The 17,985-nt window shown below is 39.1% G+C and overlaps 1 protein-coding gene across 5 annotated transcripts in view; it reads right to left on the reverse strand.

The window, feature by feature from the left end:
• ST3GAL3 (ST3 beta-galactoside alpha-2,3-sialyltransferase 3) overlaps nt 1-17,985 on the reverse strand; it is an 864,582-nt gene that overhangs the window by 83,256 nt on the left and 763,341 nt on the right. For all 5 annotated transcript variants that reach the window (XM_053693591.1, XM_053693588.1, XM_053693592.1 and 2 more), the window contains one exon: nt 6,770-6,833. In XM_053693591.1, the coding sequence (XP_053549566.1) occupies nt 6,770-6,833 (64 nt within the window). The remainder of the gene's footprint in view (nt 1-6,769; nt 6,834-17,985) is intronic.

The following is a 17,985-nucleotide window of genomic DNA, read 5'->3' on the forward strand; positions in this document are numbered from 1 at the left end:
AAGGTGATATCTATGTTTAGGAATTTCTCCTAATTATCCCTGAGACCGGTTCTCGCAAGTGGCCAAAGAGCTTATGGATTTTATGTCTTCTTGGGTATAACTGCCAGTGAGAAAGTGCATACCAAGACTTCATACTCCAAGAGGTGACGGGCACATCCACACACGTATTTTGGGAGATACACTTTGGAAGAAAGAAATATCTACATACTCCAAGTGATGGATGAAATTCTATAGGCATATAGTGGTATTCCAGATCAACCAATCACAGAGGACAGAGCATCCCTTCCAGTGCGGCAACTTACCTCATATAATTGAGGTAAATTCTGGTAAGGGCATTCACTGCATCTATAGATTATTCAGACTGGATCTCGAATGATTTTGGTTCCATATATTTTATGAACTTTGGCTTTTTATTAATAATTGTATAAGTACACATATCATTTGCATACTACACCAGTTATAGTAGGACTTGCGAGCGCTGTTAACCCCTTTTGTACATATATATATATATATATATACAGTATATATATATATATATATACACACAGTTTATCCACACGCAAACACACACACACATATATATATATATACACACACACACAGACACACAGACACATATACATGCAGCACATAGAAAGTCTAGCATTCTCTTGCAAGCACACAGCTAAACTGAAAGCAAAATGGAAGAGTTAGTTACAGTATTAGGCCAAATGGTGATAGCCAAGGACCACATCAAGGTATCTTCCTCCATGGGTCTAACATACAGCCACACAATGCATGCCATAAACCAAATAAACTAAGATACAAAAAGGATGGCACAGGCCTTTTGTAATTTACCTAGACACATACAAAACACAGAAATGGACTGCACTCTCAAACCAGACTGGGGGCACAGCTCTCAGTGACTCAGGCAGTTAACTGAGTGCAGAGGTCATAGAAAGAATTACTACTAAGAATGCTAACACAGCACTCAGCTAAATTAAGCAAAACAGAACAGTAAGTTTTAATCTAGCTGTGTGGTTGCAAAAGTAATTCCAGAGCGGGGTAAGTGCCCCCTTGCCCCCCCCCTGGACACCCATGTAATGTATATGTATAAATATGTATTTATATGTTTATATGCGTATATATGTCTGGAGATACATATATAAATACATACATAAACACATATAAACACACACATATATATTTACAGAAAGCAGACAGAGGAAAAAGAGATAATCCATGTGATGTAAAAGAAATACACATTTAGCAATTTCATGAACCCACATAGACAAAACGAGAAATAATTCTAATGCGTGAATATAGTGCTTGGTATAACGTGATTCCACGAACTGGTAGTTAAAAGTGTAAACTTTATTAATTCATTATTAAAAACGTGGGTATTTAAAAACACTGTTCTGCGACCATGAGAGCTAAGGTGATCTTCAAGGGGTTAGTGTTAGTTTTTTTTAAGGGGGATTGGGTGGGTTTTAGAGTAGGGTTGGTTGTGTGGGTTTTAATGTTGGGGGGGGTTTGTAATTTTTTTTTTACAGGTAAAAGAGCTGATTACTTTGGGGCAATACCCCACAAAAGGCCCTTTTAAGGGCTATTTGTAATTTAGTGTAGGGTAGGGCTTTTTTTATTTTGGGGGGGTCTTTTTTATTTTGTTAGGGGGATTAGATTAGGTGTAATTAGTTTAAAAATCTTGTAATTTGTTTATTATTTTCTGTAATTTATTGTTTTTTTTGTACTTTAGATAATTTTATTTAATTGTATTTAGTTTAGGGAATTTAATTATAGTGTAGTGTTAGGTGTAATTGTAACTTAGGTTAGGTTTTATTTTACAGGTACATTTGTATTTATTTTAAATAGGTAGTTATTAAATAGTTAATAACTATTTAATAACTATTGTACCTAGTTAAAATAAATACAAACTTGCCTGTAAAATAAAAATAAACCCCAAGCTAGCTACAATGTAACTATTAGTTATATTGTAGCTAGCTTAGGGTTTATTTTATAGGTAAGTATTTAGTTTTAAATAGGAATAATTTATTTAATGACAGGAATATTTAGATTTTAGATTTATTTAAATTATATGTAAGTTAGGGGGTGTTAGGGTTAGATTTAGGGGTTAATAAATTTAATATAGTGGCGGCGGTGTAGGGGGTGGCAGATTAGGCGTTAATAAGTATAATGTAGGTGGCGGCGGTGTCGGGGCAGCAGATTAGGGGTTAATAAGTATAATGTAGGTGGCGGCGGTGTAGGGGGGGCAGATTAGGGGTGTTTAGACTCGGGGTACATGTTAGGGAGTTAGGTGTAAACGTTACCATAGGAATCGATGGGATATCGGGCAGCAGCGAACATGAGCTTTCGCTGCTTTTAGACTCCCATTGATTCCTATGGTATCTGCCGCCTCCAGGGCGGCAGATTGAAAACCAGGTACGCTGGTCCGGAATAGTGGCGAGCGTACCTGGTAGAAATTTGATAACTAGCAAAAGTAGTCAGATTGTGCCAAATTTGCATTCTGAACATCTGTAATGACGTAAGCATCGATCTGTGTCAGACTGAGTTCGGCGGATCGTATGTTACGTCACAAAATTCTACTTTTGCTGGTCTGTAGGGTTTGATAACTAAGGGGAATCAGGCTCGCCACAAATACGCTGCGGAATTCCAGCGTATTTGCTGTTGACGGCTTGATAAATAGATGCCTATCTCAGTATGCTCTGAAGGAAAGCAGCGAAGTTGTAACAAATAACACCAAGAGAATGAAATAAAAGGCTCCATGTACTAAAAGGCGAGTGGACAAGCTTCTCAACTCAAGAATTTGTCTGCTTGCCTTCGTTGCATAGGGCAGCGGATGAACAGGATCCGCTGCGTGTAAGTATCATTACACACTCAAGTGAGAGTGTAAAGACCGCCCCTTTTCTCGCACAACCAATCACGTGAGAGAAGGGACTGTCAATCACCCGGAGCAAGAGAGCTTTTGGTAATTTCTCTTCGCTAATGACCACTGCTTCTTACACTGCGAGAAGCAGGCTTTCATATGTAAATCTATCCCACAAGTGCAATTAAGTTGGAAAGTATCTAAAAATGTACTCTCTATGTGAGTCCTGAAATTTCATTTTGACTTCCATACCATTTAATATGAAACAGAAATCATATTTCTGAGAACGTCTGCAGTTTTTAAGAAAATGTCTTAAATTTATGTTCAAAGGCTCAAGAGCTCATTACAAAAATATATGATTTGAAGCTATCAAAAAAAAGTTAATTATTTTAAGACATTCAAGCAGGTTTAACCAATCAAATCCCACTGACCTCAATGTGGCGCTAGCACTATAACATCACTTGCATCCATGTGGTTTAAAGTTGTGTTTATTTATCTATTTTATTTGCAAAATTAAAATATAAATTTAACATTTTTTTTTGGAAACCAATACAGAACAGCCAATTATAGACTGTATTGCCAAGGCCATAAGAGAAATAAAAGTGAATTTCAAAGGATGCTGAAAACAGCTCTGTACAAGGCCTCAAAATTCTTGTAAACGTTTTAATAAAGGTTTAAGTCATTTCATTTCTATAGCACATAGATACACAACTATTCCTGAAAGAGAGGAATATAAAATGTCTGTGTCTTTACCACCCGTTGGGGAAGATTATGAGGGGAGCGTTAGTTATCGCTGCAACTCACACGTTAACTGCACTAGAAGTAAGCTTTTTGAAGTTAAAAGTCAAACGTTTTCGCACAAGCTCTAACCTGACGTGCGCAAAAAGCCAAACTAGGAATATCACAAGTGCCATAACGTATCCCCCCTTAAACTTTAGTGGAGCGCGAAAAGTGGGGAAAAAACCTAATAACCTACTTGCAACGCAAACCTGATCGCAAATATTTCACATTCCAATGTTCTTCATTTAGCAGAATATGTTCTATTTATTTATAAATAAATATTTATACATATATCTGATGTGGGTTTTTTTGTGTGCAAAATATATATCTATATATAAATGATTTTGTATATACCCCTGTAGATAAAGATATATATAGATATATATAGGAATATCTATTTAAAAATACTTAGAACATATTCCTGTATGTGAAGAATATTGTAATGTGAAATATTTACAGAAAATACTTAGTTAAACCCTTTATTAAAAATGAATATTGCATAAATATGATTTTTCATGTATCAGCTACTTGACTGCAAAGGGTTCCAATGCATATATATCTATATATGTGTACATATGTATTTATATGTGTATATGTGATGTGTTTTGTGACACTTTTTTGTCTCGTGTAACAGTTAACCAGGCTCTGGAGTTGTGCTAACCTGACGTGCATTAAATTTGATTGCACTCAAGTGAATCTGTTTTCTTTGAACTCGTAATATGCGCACTATTTCCGTTGCGTTCAAATACCCCTTATCGCTTGCATGCTACAGTTAGCACACCCCTCGTAATCTAGCCGTTTGTGGGTGTGTAAACAGATATACCTGCAGCTAGTCTTTGAAGTCTGTGTCTAACAATTGAAAGGATTACAAGAATACAAATCTATAATGGAACAGATGGAATCGCAAGAGCACAAAAAGGTCAAGTGCACAAGTTTGGCATTAACAGGATATATTTAAATGCTGTGTTTGGTACATGGAACAAGTTGAGTCTAATGATTTTGGGAATATTTTAGGAGCTGGAATAAACATTTTTTTATATTTAAAAGTGATACATAATATTACCTATCAAATACCTACACTGCTTCTTTTAGAGATTGTGATACAAAAACTTTGGCACAAACCTGGTGTTTATTGGCTTATTTAACAATGCCAACAAAATCCTTTAGAAGCTCATCCAACTATGTGTTTGATAAATTAGACAAATGTGGATTCACGCCAACACAATCAGCAGGCACAAACAATTAATGTGGCATATACACATATGCCCTGGAGCTTTTGCTAGAAGGGGTTTTTCCTTTATTAAAGGGACACTCAAGTCAAAATTAAACTTTCATGATTTAGATATAGCATGCAATTTTAAGCAACTTTCCAATTTACTTTCATTAACAAAATGTGCACAGATGTTTTATATTTACACTTTTTGAGTCATCAGCTCCTACTGAGCATGTGCAAGAATTCACAGAATAGACGTATGTGCAGAGGCGTAACTAGAAACCACAGGGCCCAGGTGCAAGTATCTAAGAAGGGCCCTCAATCCCCCCCCCCAAAAAAAGGTAAATTTGATACATATCAATTTTTTTTACATTTAACACAGAAAAAAAAATGTGAATCAGATTACATGTCTGCAAAAGGAGGTACCCTGTGCCCACAGTCTGTGAGATGGCCTGACCCCCTATTACTGTATATAGTGACACTGTTTAACCCACCAGTACTGTATATAGTGAGTGACACAGTCTGTAATCTGCCGGTGAGATGGCTGGCCTGACCCTACCCATCCCAGTATAGAGTGACCACAGTAGTGTGTGACATGGTCCAGCCCCCTCGTTCTGTATATAGTGGTACTGTATAGTGACACTGTTTACCCCCTGCCCCCCCATGCTGTAGTAACAAGGTCTGTAATTTGCTGGTTCCACAAACATTCAAACACACACATGCATAAATACACACACAGTCACATACATACATACACACACATGCATAAATACACACACAGTCACATACACACACAAACACCAATGGGTAAAACAGAAACACAAACCCCTGTAGTCAGAGACAGAGACACTAGTGAAGCATCACGTCACACTCACATGATATCAGTGCAGGCAGTGGCAGTTCAACATTTTTTATTGTTTTTTTTTTTTTTTTTTTTTTAACATGGGCCCCCAACCTTCGGGGGCCCTGTCGCAGTTGGGACCTCTGCATCCCCTGTAGTTCCGCCCCTGCTTATATGCATTTCTGATTGTCTGATGGCTGTCACATGATACAGGAGGAGTGGAAATAGACATATATTTGAAATTTGTCAGAAAATGCTACTGCATTATCTTGTTATCATGATCTGTTGATTATAAAAATCTACTGTATTTACTGGTCCTTTAAGTATATTACAAAATGCTTCTGATTGAAACTGGATTGTGCTTATGTGCATTTCAGTTTCAACTAGAAGCCTTAGGCTATGCTTGCTGATATAGGTAGTGACAAGGTGTATCTATAGAGACAAATCTTATAACTAACAGTAGTAGCTTGTGTGTAGTTTATAAATGACCCATCATAATGAGATACCCACAATAAACCTTAATACTTCAAAACAGTCACACCGGCCTCACCAAAATCATCCCCAAATGCCACTTTGTCACCAAAATCAATCAATACTAACTTGACCAAGCCCCAAACAACAATACCCCTACAACACCCTATGTAACCCCTTACCAAAACATACATATTGTCCCCCTAACAATCCCACCACCAATGCTAATATCCCACAAAATATCACTTTATAAAATCATAGCAAAACCCATTTTTCTACATGAATTTAGTTTTCAGCCTATTCTGTCCAGCAGCAACAGGATCCCTTGGTATACTCTTCCTTGCTATGATCTAGGTCTAGTCCGGGGCTATTTTTTTAATTTACTTTTTAAACCAACAATGAAAGCTTATTAACCAACCATGTTAAGGTGGGAGTGTTCACTGTCAAAACTGGGTCCATGCCACTCTTTTGACTGGTTAATCATAAATCCATTCATAAGTTTTGTTTTACACAGTCAATGACCTTCTTATCTTTGACTCTAGTGTGCACTTCTGCATGTCTTTCAACAAGGACAGAGTACTCAGGAATCTGATTTACATACCTGTCAAGAGAAGGCGTCAGACGGTATTCTTTCGTAGCCGACAAGATTGCTTTGATGAGGTTATCTGGAAAAGAATGAATATTGCAATCAGATAAAGCACTGTGAGTTTACGTAGATACAAAGTAGCAGAATGAGGGAAGGTCAATACATCTGAACTCAGTCTATCCAAATAAAAACATACAATGATAGAATTAGATTTGGTTTCTTTTGATAAAGATCATTTAAATTGCATAGTTAATTAAGTAAAGACACACACAAGTCTAATAATAAATATATTTAAGTGCATCAAACTCTAAATAAACACTAGATATAATGATGTTTTCAAAGCAAAGATTAGCCGGAGAATAATATGCAAATGTAGTTTTAAAATTATACTCATTATTTAAATATTGTAAAAATAAGTGTAGAGTTTTAGTTTCCATAAATTATTGGCGACCCAATGTTGAAACCTATTAGTAATATACTGTGTTTGCAAATATATATATTTTTAAATCTTTATCACTGCTTTTATGATAGGCTATTGATCCGCTACTTATAAGGCAGCTGTGCGCATGTGCATACAGCGGTATCGCTAGTGATCACATGACACATCACCATGGGTACTGACAGCATGCATGGGAGCGGAATGTATTTGTGTGCCACCTACTATTGCATCAGCAGAGGGTTGCATACACAAATGCTTCTTATCAAATACATTACTGAAAGAGGTCGATCAAAGTCCTTAACCCCTTAGTGACCAGACCACTTTTCAATTTGTTGACCATCTGGGACCAAGGCTATTTTTGCATTTCTGCGATGTTTGTGTTTAACTGTAATTTTCCTCTTACTCATTTACTGTACCCACACATATTATATACCGTTTTTCTCGCCATTAAATAGACTTTCTAAAGATACCATTATTTTCATCATATCTTATAATTTACTATAAAAAAATTATAAAATATTAGGAAAAAATGAAAAAAAACACACTTTTTCTAACTTTGAGCCCCAAAATCTCTAACACATCTACAACCACCATAAAATACCAATGCTAAACAGCTTCTAAATTTTGTCTTGAGTTTAGAAATACCCAATGTTTACATGTTCTTTGCTTTTTTTGCAAGTTATAGGGCAATAAGTACAAGTAGCACTTTGCTATTTCAAAACCATGTTTTTTCAAAATTGGCAATAGTTACATTGTAACACCAATATCTGTCAGGAATCTCTGAATAACCCTTCAAATGTATATATTTTTTAAAAGAAGACAACCTAAGGTATTACACTTGGGGTATTTTGACTTTTTCCATGCAACCATTTTACCACCAATCTATGCCAAAGTTTGGGGGGAAAAAAAAATAATTTGATTTTTTGACAAATAGCAATTTAAGAATACATTTACTGATAAAATGGTAAGGGTTATTGCCAAATAACACCCTAATATGTCTTCAGTAGCATCTCCTGGGTACAGTGATACCACCCATGTATAGGTGTGTCGGGTTCTCTGTGGGCTAAAAGCCCTTTTTTTAGAGAGCGCATTCCAGTTTTTCAACTTGGAATTTTCACATCGGTCATCATGCACCCATGTCCTATTTGGGACATTTCTGAAGCTGGCCAATGGAATTTACCCCCATCAAACCATATATTTTTGAAAAGTAGACACCCTAGGGTATTTCAAATTCTGGTATTTTAACACTTTCCATGCACTAATTCAACCACTAGTCTTTGTCAAACTTAAGGGTAGTTATTTTTTCGTGTTATTTTTCACACACGTTGCATTTTATGCATGGATTTTCAGTTCCTGTTATGTGTTACTGCCAAAAAACACCTCAATATGTGTTCAACAACATCTCCTGAGTACAGTGATACCACCTATGTATAGGTGTGTCGGGTTCTCTGGGGGCTAAATGGCCTTATTTTTAGGTAGCACATTCCAGTTTTTCAACTTGGAATTTTCACATTGGTCATCATGCACCCATGTCCTATTTGGGACATTTCTGAAGCTGGCCAATGGAGTTTACCCCCATCAAACCATATATTTTTGAAAAGTAGACACCCTAGGGTATTTCAAATGCTGGTATTTTAACACTTTCCATGCACTAATTCAACCACTAGTCTTTGTCAAACTTTTGGGTAGTCATTTTTTTGTGTTATTTTTCACACACATTGTACTTTAGGCATGGATTTTCAGTTCCTGTTATGTGTTACTGCCAAAAACCACCTCAATATGTGTTCAACAACATCTCCCGAGTACAGTGATACCACCTATGTATAGGTGTGTTGGGTTCTCTGGGGGCTAAATGGCCTTATTTTTAGGTAGCGCATTCCAGTTTTTCAACTTGGAATTTTCACATCGGTCATCATGCACCCATGTCCTATTTGGGACATTTCTGAAGCTGGCCAATGGAATTTACCCACATCAAACCATATATTTTTGAAAAGTAGACACCCTAGGGTATTTCAAATGCTGGTATTTTAACACTTTCCATGCACTAATTCAACCACTAGTCTTTGTCAAACTTTTGGGTAGTCATTTTTTTGTGTTATTTTTCACACACATTGTACTTTAGGCATGTATTTTCAGTTCCTCTTATGTGTTACTGCCAAAAACCACCTCAATATGTGTTCAACAACATCTCCCGAGTACAGTGATACCACCTATGTATAGGTGTGTCGGGTTCTCTGGGGGCTAAATGGCCTTATTTTTAGGTAGCTCATTCCAGTTTTTCAACTTGGAATTTTCACATCGGTCATCATGCACCCATGTCCTATTTGGGACATTTCTGAAGCTGGCCAATAAAATTTAACCCCATCAAACCATATATTTTTGAAAAGTAGACACCCTAGGGTATTTAAAATGCTGGTATTTTAACACTTTCCATGCACTAATTCAACCACTAGTCTTTGTCAAACTTTTGGGTAGTCATTTTTTTGTGTTATTTTTCACACACATTGTACTTTAGGCATGTATTTTCAGTTCCTGTTATGTGTTACTGCCAAAAAACACATCAATATGTGTTGAACAACATCTCCTGAGTACAGTGATACCACCCATGTATAGGTGTGTCGGGTTCTCTGGGGGCTAAAAGGCCTTATTTTTAGGTAGCGCATTCCAGTTTTTCAACTTGGAATTTTCACATCGGTCATCATGCACCCATGTCCTATTTGGGACATTTCTGAAGCTGGCCAATGGAATTTACCCCCATCAAACCATATATTTTTAAAAAGTAGACACCCTAGGGTTTTTCAAATGCTGATATTTTAACACTTTCCATGCACTAATTCAACCACCAGTCTTTGTCAAACTTTTGGGTAGTCATTTTTTTGTGTTATTTTTCACACACATTGTACTTTAGGCATGGATTTTCAGTTCCTGTTATGTGTTACTGCCAAAAAACACCTCAATATGTGTTCAACAACATCTCCTGAGTACAGTGATACTACCCATGTATAGGTGTGTCGGGTTCTCTGGGGGCTAAAAGGCCTTATTTTTAGGTAGCGCATTCCAGTTTTTCAACTTGGAATTTTCACATCGGTCATCATGCACCCATGTCCTATTTGGGACATTTCTGAAGCTGGCCAATGGAATTTACCCCCATCAAACCATATATTTTTGAAAAGTAGACACCCTAGGGTTTTTCAAATGCTGATATTTTAATACTTTCCATGCACTAATTCAACCACCAGTCTTTGTCAAACTTTTGGGTAGTCATTTTTTGTGTTATTTTTCACACACATTGTACTTTAGGCATGGATTTTCAGTTCCTGTTATGTGTTACTGCCAAAAAACACCTCAATATGTGTTCAACAACATCTCCTGAGTACAGTGATACTACCCATGTATAGGTGTGTTGGGTTCTCTGGGGGCTAAAAGGCCTTATTTTTAGGAAGCCCATTCCATTTTTTCCACTTTGAATTTTCACATCCCATGCACCCATGTCCTATTTAAGACATTTCTGAAGCCGGCCAATGTAATTTAACCCCATCAAACCATATATTTTTGAAAAGTAGACTTCCTAGGGTATTTCAAATGCAGGTATTTTAACACTTTCCATGCACTAATTTAACCACTAGTCTTTGTCAAACTATTGGGCATTCATATTTTTGTGTTATTGTTCACATACATTGTACTTTAGACATGGATTCACAGCTCCTGTTATGTGTAACTACCAAAAAAGACACCAATATGTGGCCACCAACATCTCCTGAGTTCAGTGATACCACCTATGCATAGGTTTGGTGGCTTGTTTGGGGGGTGCAATGCCAAATGTCTGACATGCGTTTGTGATTTTTTTTCACATTTAACATATTTTCTTTGCCTATCGTCTTTTTGGGGGGTCTTTTAACATACCCCAATTTATTTGTTTTCCATGAATGTGCATATATTTGAAAAGTTGACACCCCAAGGTATTGTATATGGTGTGCTTTGATGCCTTTGAAGCAACCGTTTTAGCCCAAAAAATTGGAGAAAGTGTATGGTGGTTATTTTTCAATTTTAATTTTTACAGACACATTGCTTTTTGACTATGATTTAGGAAAGACTGTTGTAAGTTATTGCAAAAGAATACTTCAGGTTGTTTTCTGCAAGGCACCCTGAGTACACCTATGCCCCCCATGCATAGGTTTGCCAGGATTTTGGGAAGGTTATGTTACAATGTTATGACTTGTGATTTTAGTTATTAACAATGAGAGTATTTCTTCTGATAGGCCTATCTTTAGTTTGGGGCCTATCACATACCCCACTTTTATTTATTGCCATGAAAGTGTATATTTTTGAAATGTTGACACCCCAAGGTATTGTATATGGTGTGCTTTGATGCCTTTGAAGCAACCGTTTTAGCCCAAAAAATTGGAGAAAGTGTATGGTGGTAATTTTTCAATTTTAATTTTTACAGACACATTGCTTTTTGACTATGATTTAGGAGAGACCTTGTAAGTTGTTACAAAAACATACTTCAGGTTGTTTTTTGCAAGGCACCCTGAGAACACCTATGTCCCCCATGCATAGGTTTGACAGGGGTTTTGATTAAAAAAAAAAAAAAAAAAACAGGCCCAATTTTAGAAAAAAATAGAGTAGTGAAATGTAAAAATCTGGAACAGTAAAAGTAAAAAAAAAAAAACCCATCTAACAGTAAACATAACCAAAAAATATATATATATATATATATATATATAACACCAAATGTATTTTTTTTTTTTTTAAATTGACCATTGTATGGTACCGCTTGAAGCAGTCCCCAATGCAGAGTGCAGGCTGTCCAGGGCAATCAGGACAGTGATATACAGTGTCCCTTCTCTTCCCCCTCTTGGTACAGACTCTGCATTTTTTGTGTGGTTTCTGCTTTGCGGCAGTAGGGGGGATTTTAAAAATAAAATGAGTAGCCCCAACTCTGCTCTCTCCCATCACCGCCCGGGGAGCAGGTGCATCATGGTACAAAATCCCAGTAATAATCTGGAGCTGAAACTGTAAAAAAGTTTTTTTAACTCTGGGGTTTGCTTTTTTGAACAACAAAAAAGCGTTGTGGGTTGCAATCTGCATTAGGTAAATTGCAACCTTTTTGTACCAGGCCCTTGTTTTCCGCATAATTAGGTAGGGCTGCAGCAGCTGATCAGCCAGATCAACCCCACCCATATGCCGGTTATAAGATTTGATGCACACTGGCTTCCTTATGATCTCAGCTCTGCCACGTACAGAAACCGCCACCGTCCTCTCTGTGTGGATGGTGGTAAGAAGGTATACATCCTTCTTGTCTCTGTACTTAAGTGCCAACAGCTCCTCTTGGCGCAGAGCTGAGGTCTCCCCCCTTCGTAGCCGGGTGCGTACAAGTTGTCCTGGGAAACCTGCGCGGTTCTTTTTAATTGTACCGCAAGCTACTGTATCAAAGCAATACAGTAGCTTGAACAAAAGGACACTTGTATAAAAATTGTCTAAGTACAAGTGATACCCTTTGTTCATTAGGGGTAATATCAGGTCCCAGACAATCTTGCCAGTGGTTCCCATATGTTCTGGGCAACCTGGAGGGTCAAGGTGGCTATCCTTTCCCTCATACACCCGGAAGGCCTGAGTATACCCAGTCTCGCTGTCACAGAGCTTATACACCTTTACCCCATATCTGGAGCGTTTGGAAGGAATATACTGCTTGAATCCCAGCCTTCCCTTATACTTCATTAGGGATTCATCAACGCATATATTCCTTCCAGGTGTATAAGCCTCTGCAAACCTGGCAGAAAAGTGGGTTATCAGGGGGCCGATTTTATACAGCCTGTCAAATTGGGGATGCTCCCTAGGGGGGCACAGGCTGTTGTCGCTGAAGTGCATGAAATGCAGAATCATTTCATACCTCTTCCTCGACATAGTCTGGGAGAAAATGGGGGTAGAGCAGATGGGGCTAGTACTCCAGTAGGAGCGAATGGAGGGTTTCTTTATGATGCCCATCAGCATAGTCAATGCCCAGAAGTTTTTGAATTCTGGCACATTGATGGGGGCCCATTGCTGCTTTGCCAAATATGTTCCAGGCTTTGCAGCACGGAACTGATGGGCATATAAATTAGTTTGGGCGACAATGTTCCCCAATATATCATCGCCCAGAAACACTTCCAGAAACTGCTGGGGGCTAAAACCTGCCACATCTATATTTATGCCAGCATTTGCTGTGAAGGGTGGGATAACTGGCCTCTGGAGATGAGGCGTTACCCACTCTTCAGCAGCAATGGCAGCAACACGCCTCCTTCTGGCAGGGGGGCTAGCAGGGGGGCTGGCAGGGGGGCTAGCAGCCACAGATACATCACTATCAGTTGAGACTGCATCTAGTGATGTATCTGAGCACATGGCAGGGTCAAAATTGGGGTCTGAGTCAGAAATAGAGGCATCTGACTCTGACGCAAGGATGGCATACGCCTCCTCAGCACTATATCTTTTCTGTGACATTTTTGTTTTGACATTTTTGTTTTGGCTCTGAAAATTAAATTAAATAAATTAATTAACTAAATTAACTAGCAAAAAAGTACAGCTATGCTACTGCCAGTGATTTATAGCGATCACTGGCAAGCTAGGGGTTAATGGCTCTGAAAATTAAATTAAATTAACTAAATGTTTCTGAAAAGAGCCTTTGGGTTTTTAAAAAATTACAACAACAAAATTAACCCCTAAAAAAATGCACAGACAGCAAAAAAGTACAGCTATGCAACTGCCAGTGGTTTATAGCGATCACTGGCAAGCTAGGGGTTAATGGCTCTGAAAATTAAATTAAATTAACTAAATGTTTCTGAAAAGAGCCTTTGGGTTTTTAAAAAATTACAACAACAAAATTAACCCCTAAAAAAATGCATAGACAGCAAAATGCAGCAAAAAAAAAGTGCACCTATGCTACTGCCAGTGATATATAGTGATCACTGGCAAGCTAGGGGTTAATGGCTCTGAAAAGAGCCTTTGGTTCAATATTTTTTTAACAAATAAAAGAAATAAATCTCTCTCTCTGCTAAATACAGGTCTCTCTCTCTCTCCAACAAAACCTAAACTGAAGTGAGGAGAGGGAGGGAGATCCACACTGATCATAGTCAATATTTACAAATATTGACATGATCAGACAAATGGGGTATTTTATTATTATTTTTTTTTTTTAGGGTGGGAGGCTCAGATTGGGTGACCCTAGCTTGCCCCTATGATGATGCAGGCTAGGGACACCCCCAGAGGCCCCATGATGCACTGGGCATCGCCATCTTGGATGCCTAGTGAAGGGGGAGGGGGGTCTATTTGGGCTTTTTTTTTTTTATTTTATCCGTTTTTTTTGTTTTTTTTTCAATTTATTATTTAATAACCAACTAAGTGCCTCGACCCACCGAGGCACTTAGCACACAAGCAGAGCATCGGAAGCGTGTCCGATCGCTTCCGATGCTCTGAAACACTGCCGGGCTCCACGTGGAGCGAAACCGGAAGTGATCACTCGTGGGGGAGTGATCAATCCGGTCCCGGCACTCGGGAACAGTATTGCAGGATGCCTAGACATCAAGGCAAGCCTGCAATACTGTTAGAGCAGCTGGAAGCGATTTCGATCGCTTCCAGTGCTCTGTTAAACCGACGACGTATGCCATACGTCCTCGGTCGTTAAGAGCTTTTTTTTTGAGGACGTATGGCATACGTCGTCGGTCGTTAAGGGGTTAAAGGGATATGAAACCCATACAGAGCACACAATTTAAAAAAAAAGTTTCAGTTTACTTCTATTATTAAGTAGCTTACATCGTTGTTTTTCAACAAAAGATACCAAGAGAACAAAGTAAATGTGATAACAGAAAAAAAAGAGAATTTATGCTTACCTGATAAATTTGTTTCTTTTTAGACATGATGAGTCCACGGGTCATCTTCATTAATTATGGGATATTCACCTCCTGGTCAGCAGGAGGAGGCAAAGATCACCACAGCAGAGCTGTTAAATAGCTCCTCCCTTCCCTCCCACTCCAGTCATTCGACCGAAGTTAGGAAGAGAAAGGAAAAGCCAAGGTGCAGAGGTGTCTGAAGTTTACAATAATTAACAACCTGTCTTAAAAGAACAGGGCGGGCCGTGGACTCATCGTGTCTAACTAAAAATAAACAAATGTATCAGGTAAGCATAAATTATCTTTTCTTTTTAAAGACACGATGAGTCCACGGATCATCTTCATTACTTATGGGATACAATACCCAAGCTAGAGGACACAGATGATAAGGGAGGGACAAGACAGGGAACCTAAACTGAAGGCACCACTGCTTGAAGAACCTTTCTCCCAAAAGCTGCCTCCGCAGAAGCAAAAGTATCAAATTTGTAAAACTTTGAAAAGGTGTGAAGAGAGGACCAAGTTGCAGCCTTGCAAATCTGTTCCACAGAAGCTTCATTTTTGAATGCCCATGAGGAAGCAACAGCCCTCGTGGAATGAGCTGTAACTCTCTCAGGAGGCTGCTGTCCAGCAGTCTCATATGCAAAACATATGATGCTCTTCAGCCAAAAAGAAAGAGAAGTAGCCGTAGCTTTCTGTCCCTTGTGTTTCCCTGAGAAATCCACAAACAAAGAAGAAGACTGACGAAAGTCCTTAGTCGCCTGCAGGTAAAACTTTAAAGCACGGACCACGTCCAAATTGTGCAAAAGTCTTTCCTTCTTAGAAGGATTAGGGCATAAAGAAGGAACAACGATCTCCTGATTAATGTTCCAATCAGAAACAACCTAAGGAAGAAAACCTAATTTGGTATGCAAAACTACCTTATCTGCATGGAAAATAAGATAAGGAGACTCGTACTGTAATGCCGAGAGTTCTGATACTCTCGGAGCAGAAGAAATGGCCACCAGAAATAAAACCTTCCAAGATAACAACTTAATATCTAAGGAATGCATAGGCTCAAATGGAGTCCCCTGAAGAACATTGAGAACTAAATTAAGACTCCACGGAGGAGATACTGGTTTGAACACAGGCCTGATCCTCACCAAGGCCTGACAAAAAGATTGTATATCTGGAACATCCGCCAGACGTTTGTGTAACAAAACAGATGAGATTTGACCCTTTAGGGAACTTGTTGATAAACCTTTCTCAAAACCCTCTTGGAGAAAAGATAAAATCCAAGGAATCCTAACCTTACTCCATGAGTAGCCCTTGGACTCACATCAGTAAAGATATTTACACCAAATCTTATAGTAAATTCTTTAAGTTACAGGTTTACGAGCCTGAATCATGGTCTCAATGACCGAATCAGAAAACCCTTGCTTGGATAATATTAAGCATTCAATCTCCAAGAAGTCAGCTTCAGAGAAACTAGATTTGGATGAAGGAAGGGCCCCTGAATCAGAAGATCTTTCCGCAACAGAAGTCTCCAAGGTGGTAGAGATATCATCTCCACGAGATCTGCATACCAAATCTGTGAGGCCAGGCTGGTGCTATGAGAATCACTGAGGCCCTTTTCTGCTTGATTCGAGCAATTACCCGAGGAAGAAGAGAAAACGGAGGAAACAGGTATGCTAGATTGAAGGTCCAAGGGGCTGTCAGACATCTATAAGTTACGTCTGGGGGTCCCTAACCTCGACCCGTATCTCGGGAGTTTGGCATTCTGCCGCGATGCCATGAGATCCAATTCCGGCTGATCCCACCTGAGAATCAGGCTGGAAAACACTTCCGGATGGAGTTTCCATTCCCCCGGATGAAAGGTCTGCCTGCTTAGGAAATCCGCCTCCCAGTTGTCCACCCCTGGAATGTGGATTGCCGACAGACAACAAGAATGGGCCTCCGCCCAATTAATTATTTTGGATACTTCTGTCATTGCCAAGGAACTTCTCGTTCCCCCCTGATGATTGATGTAGGCCACTGACGTTATGTTGTCTGACTGGAACCTGATAAACCGTGCCGAGGCCAACTGGGGCCAGGCCAGGAGAGCATTGTAGATCGCTCTCAGTTCCAGAATGTTTATGGGCAAAACGGACTCTGCCTGAATCCATATTCCCTGTGCCTTTAGAGAGCCCCAGACTGCTCCCCACCCTAGAAGGCTGGCATCTGTTGTCACAATCACCCAAGATGGTCTGCGAAAGCATGTGCCTTGGGAGAGATGATCCAGGGATAACCACCATTGAAGAGAGTCCCTTGTCTCCTGCTCCAGTAGAAGCTGAGGAGACAAGTCCGAATAATCTCCGTTCCATTGTCTCAGCATGTTCAACTGCAGAGCTCTGAGATGAAACCGAGCAAACGGGATGATGTCCATAGTCGCCACCATCAGCCCGATTAACTCCATACACTGAGCCACTGAAGGACGAGGAGTGGACTGAAGGGCCAGACAAGTATCAATGATCTTTGATTTCCTAACTTCTGTTAGAAATATCTTCATAGACAGAGAGTCTATTATGGTTCCTAGGAAAGTCACTCTTGTGTGTGGAACTAAGGAACTCTTTTCTAAATTCACCTTCCAGCCGTGGGATCTTAGGAAGGACAACACTAAGTCCATGTGGGATTTTGCTAGCTGAAAGGATGGCGCCTGAACTAGAATGTCATCCAGATAAGGTGCCACTGCAATGCCTTTTGAAAGAAGCACCGCCAGCAGAGATCCCAGAACCTTTGTGAAGATTCTGGGGGCTGTGGCAAGACCGAAAGGGAGAGCCACAAACTGGTAGTGTTTGTCCAGAAAGGCAAACCTTAAGAACTTGTGATGATCCCTGTGAATGGGAACATGTAGATACTCGTCCTTTAAATCCACTGTGGTCATAAATTGACCCTCTTGGATCAATGGAAGA

This window comes from Bombina bombina, chromosome 10 (assembly GCF_027579735.1).
Source record: "Bombina bombina isolate aBomBom1 chromosome 10, aBomBom1.pri, whole genome shotgun sequence".
Taxonomy (NCBI): domain Eukaryota; kingdom Metazoa; phylum Chordata; class Amphibia; order Anura; family Bombinatoridae; genus Bombina; species Bombina bombina.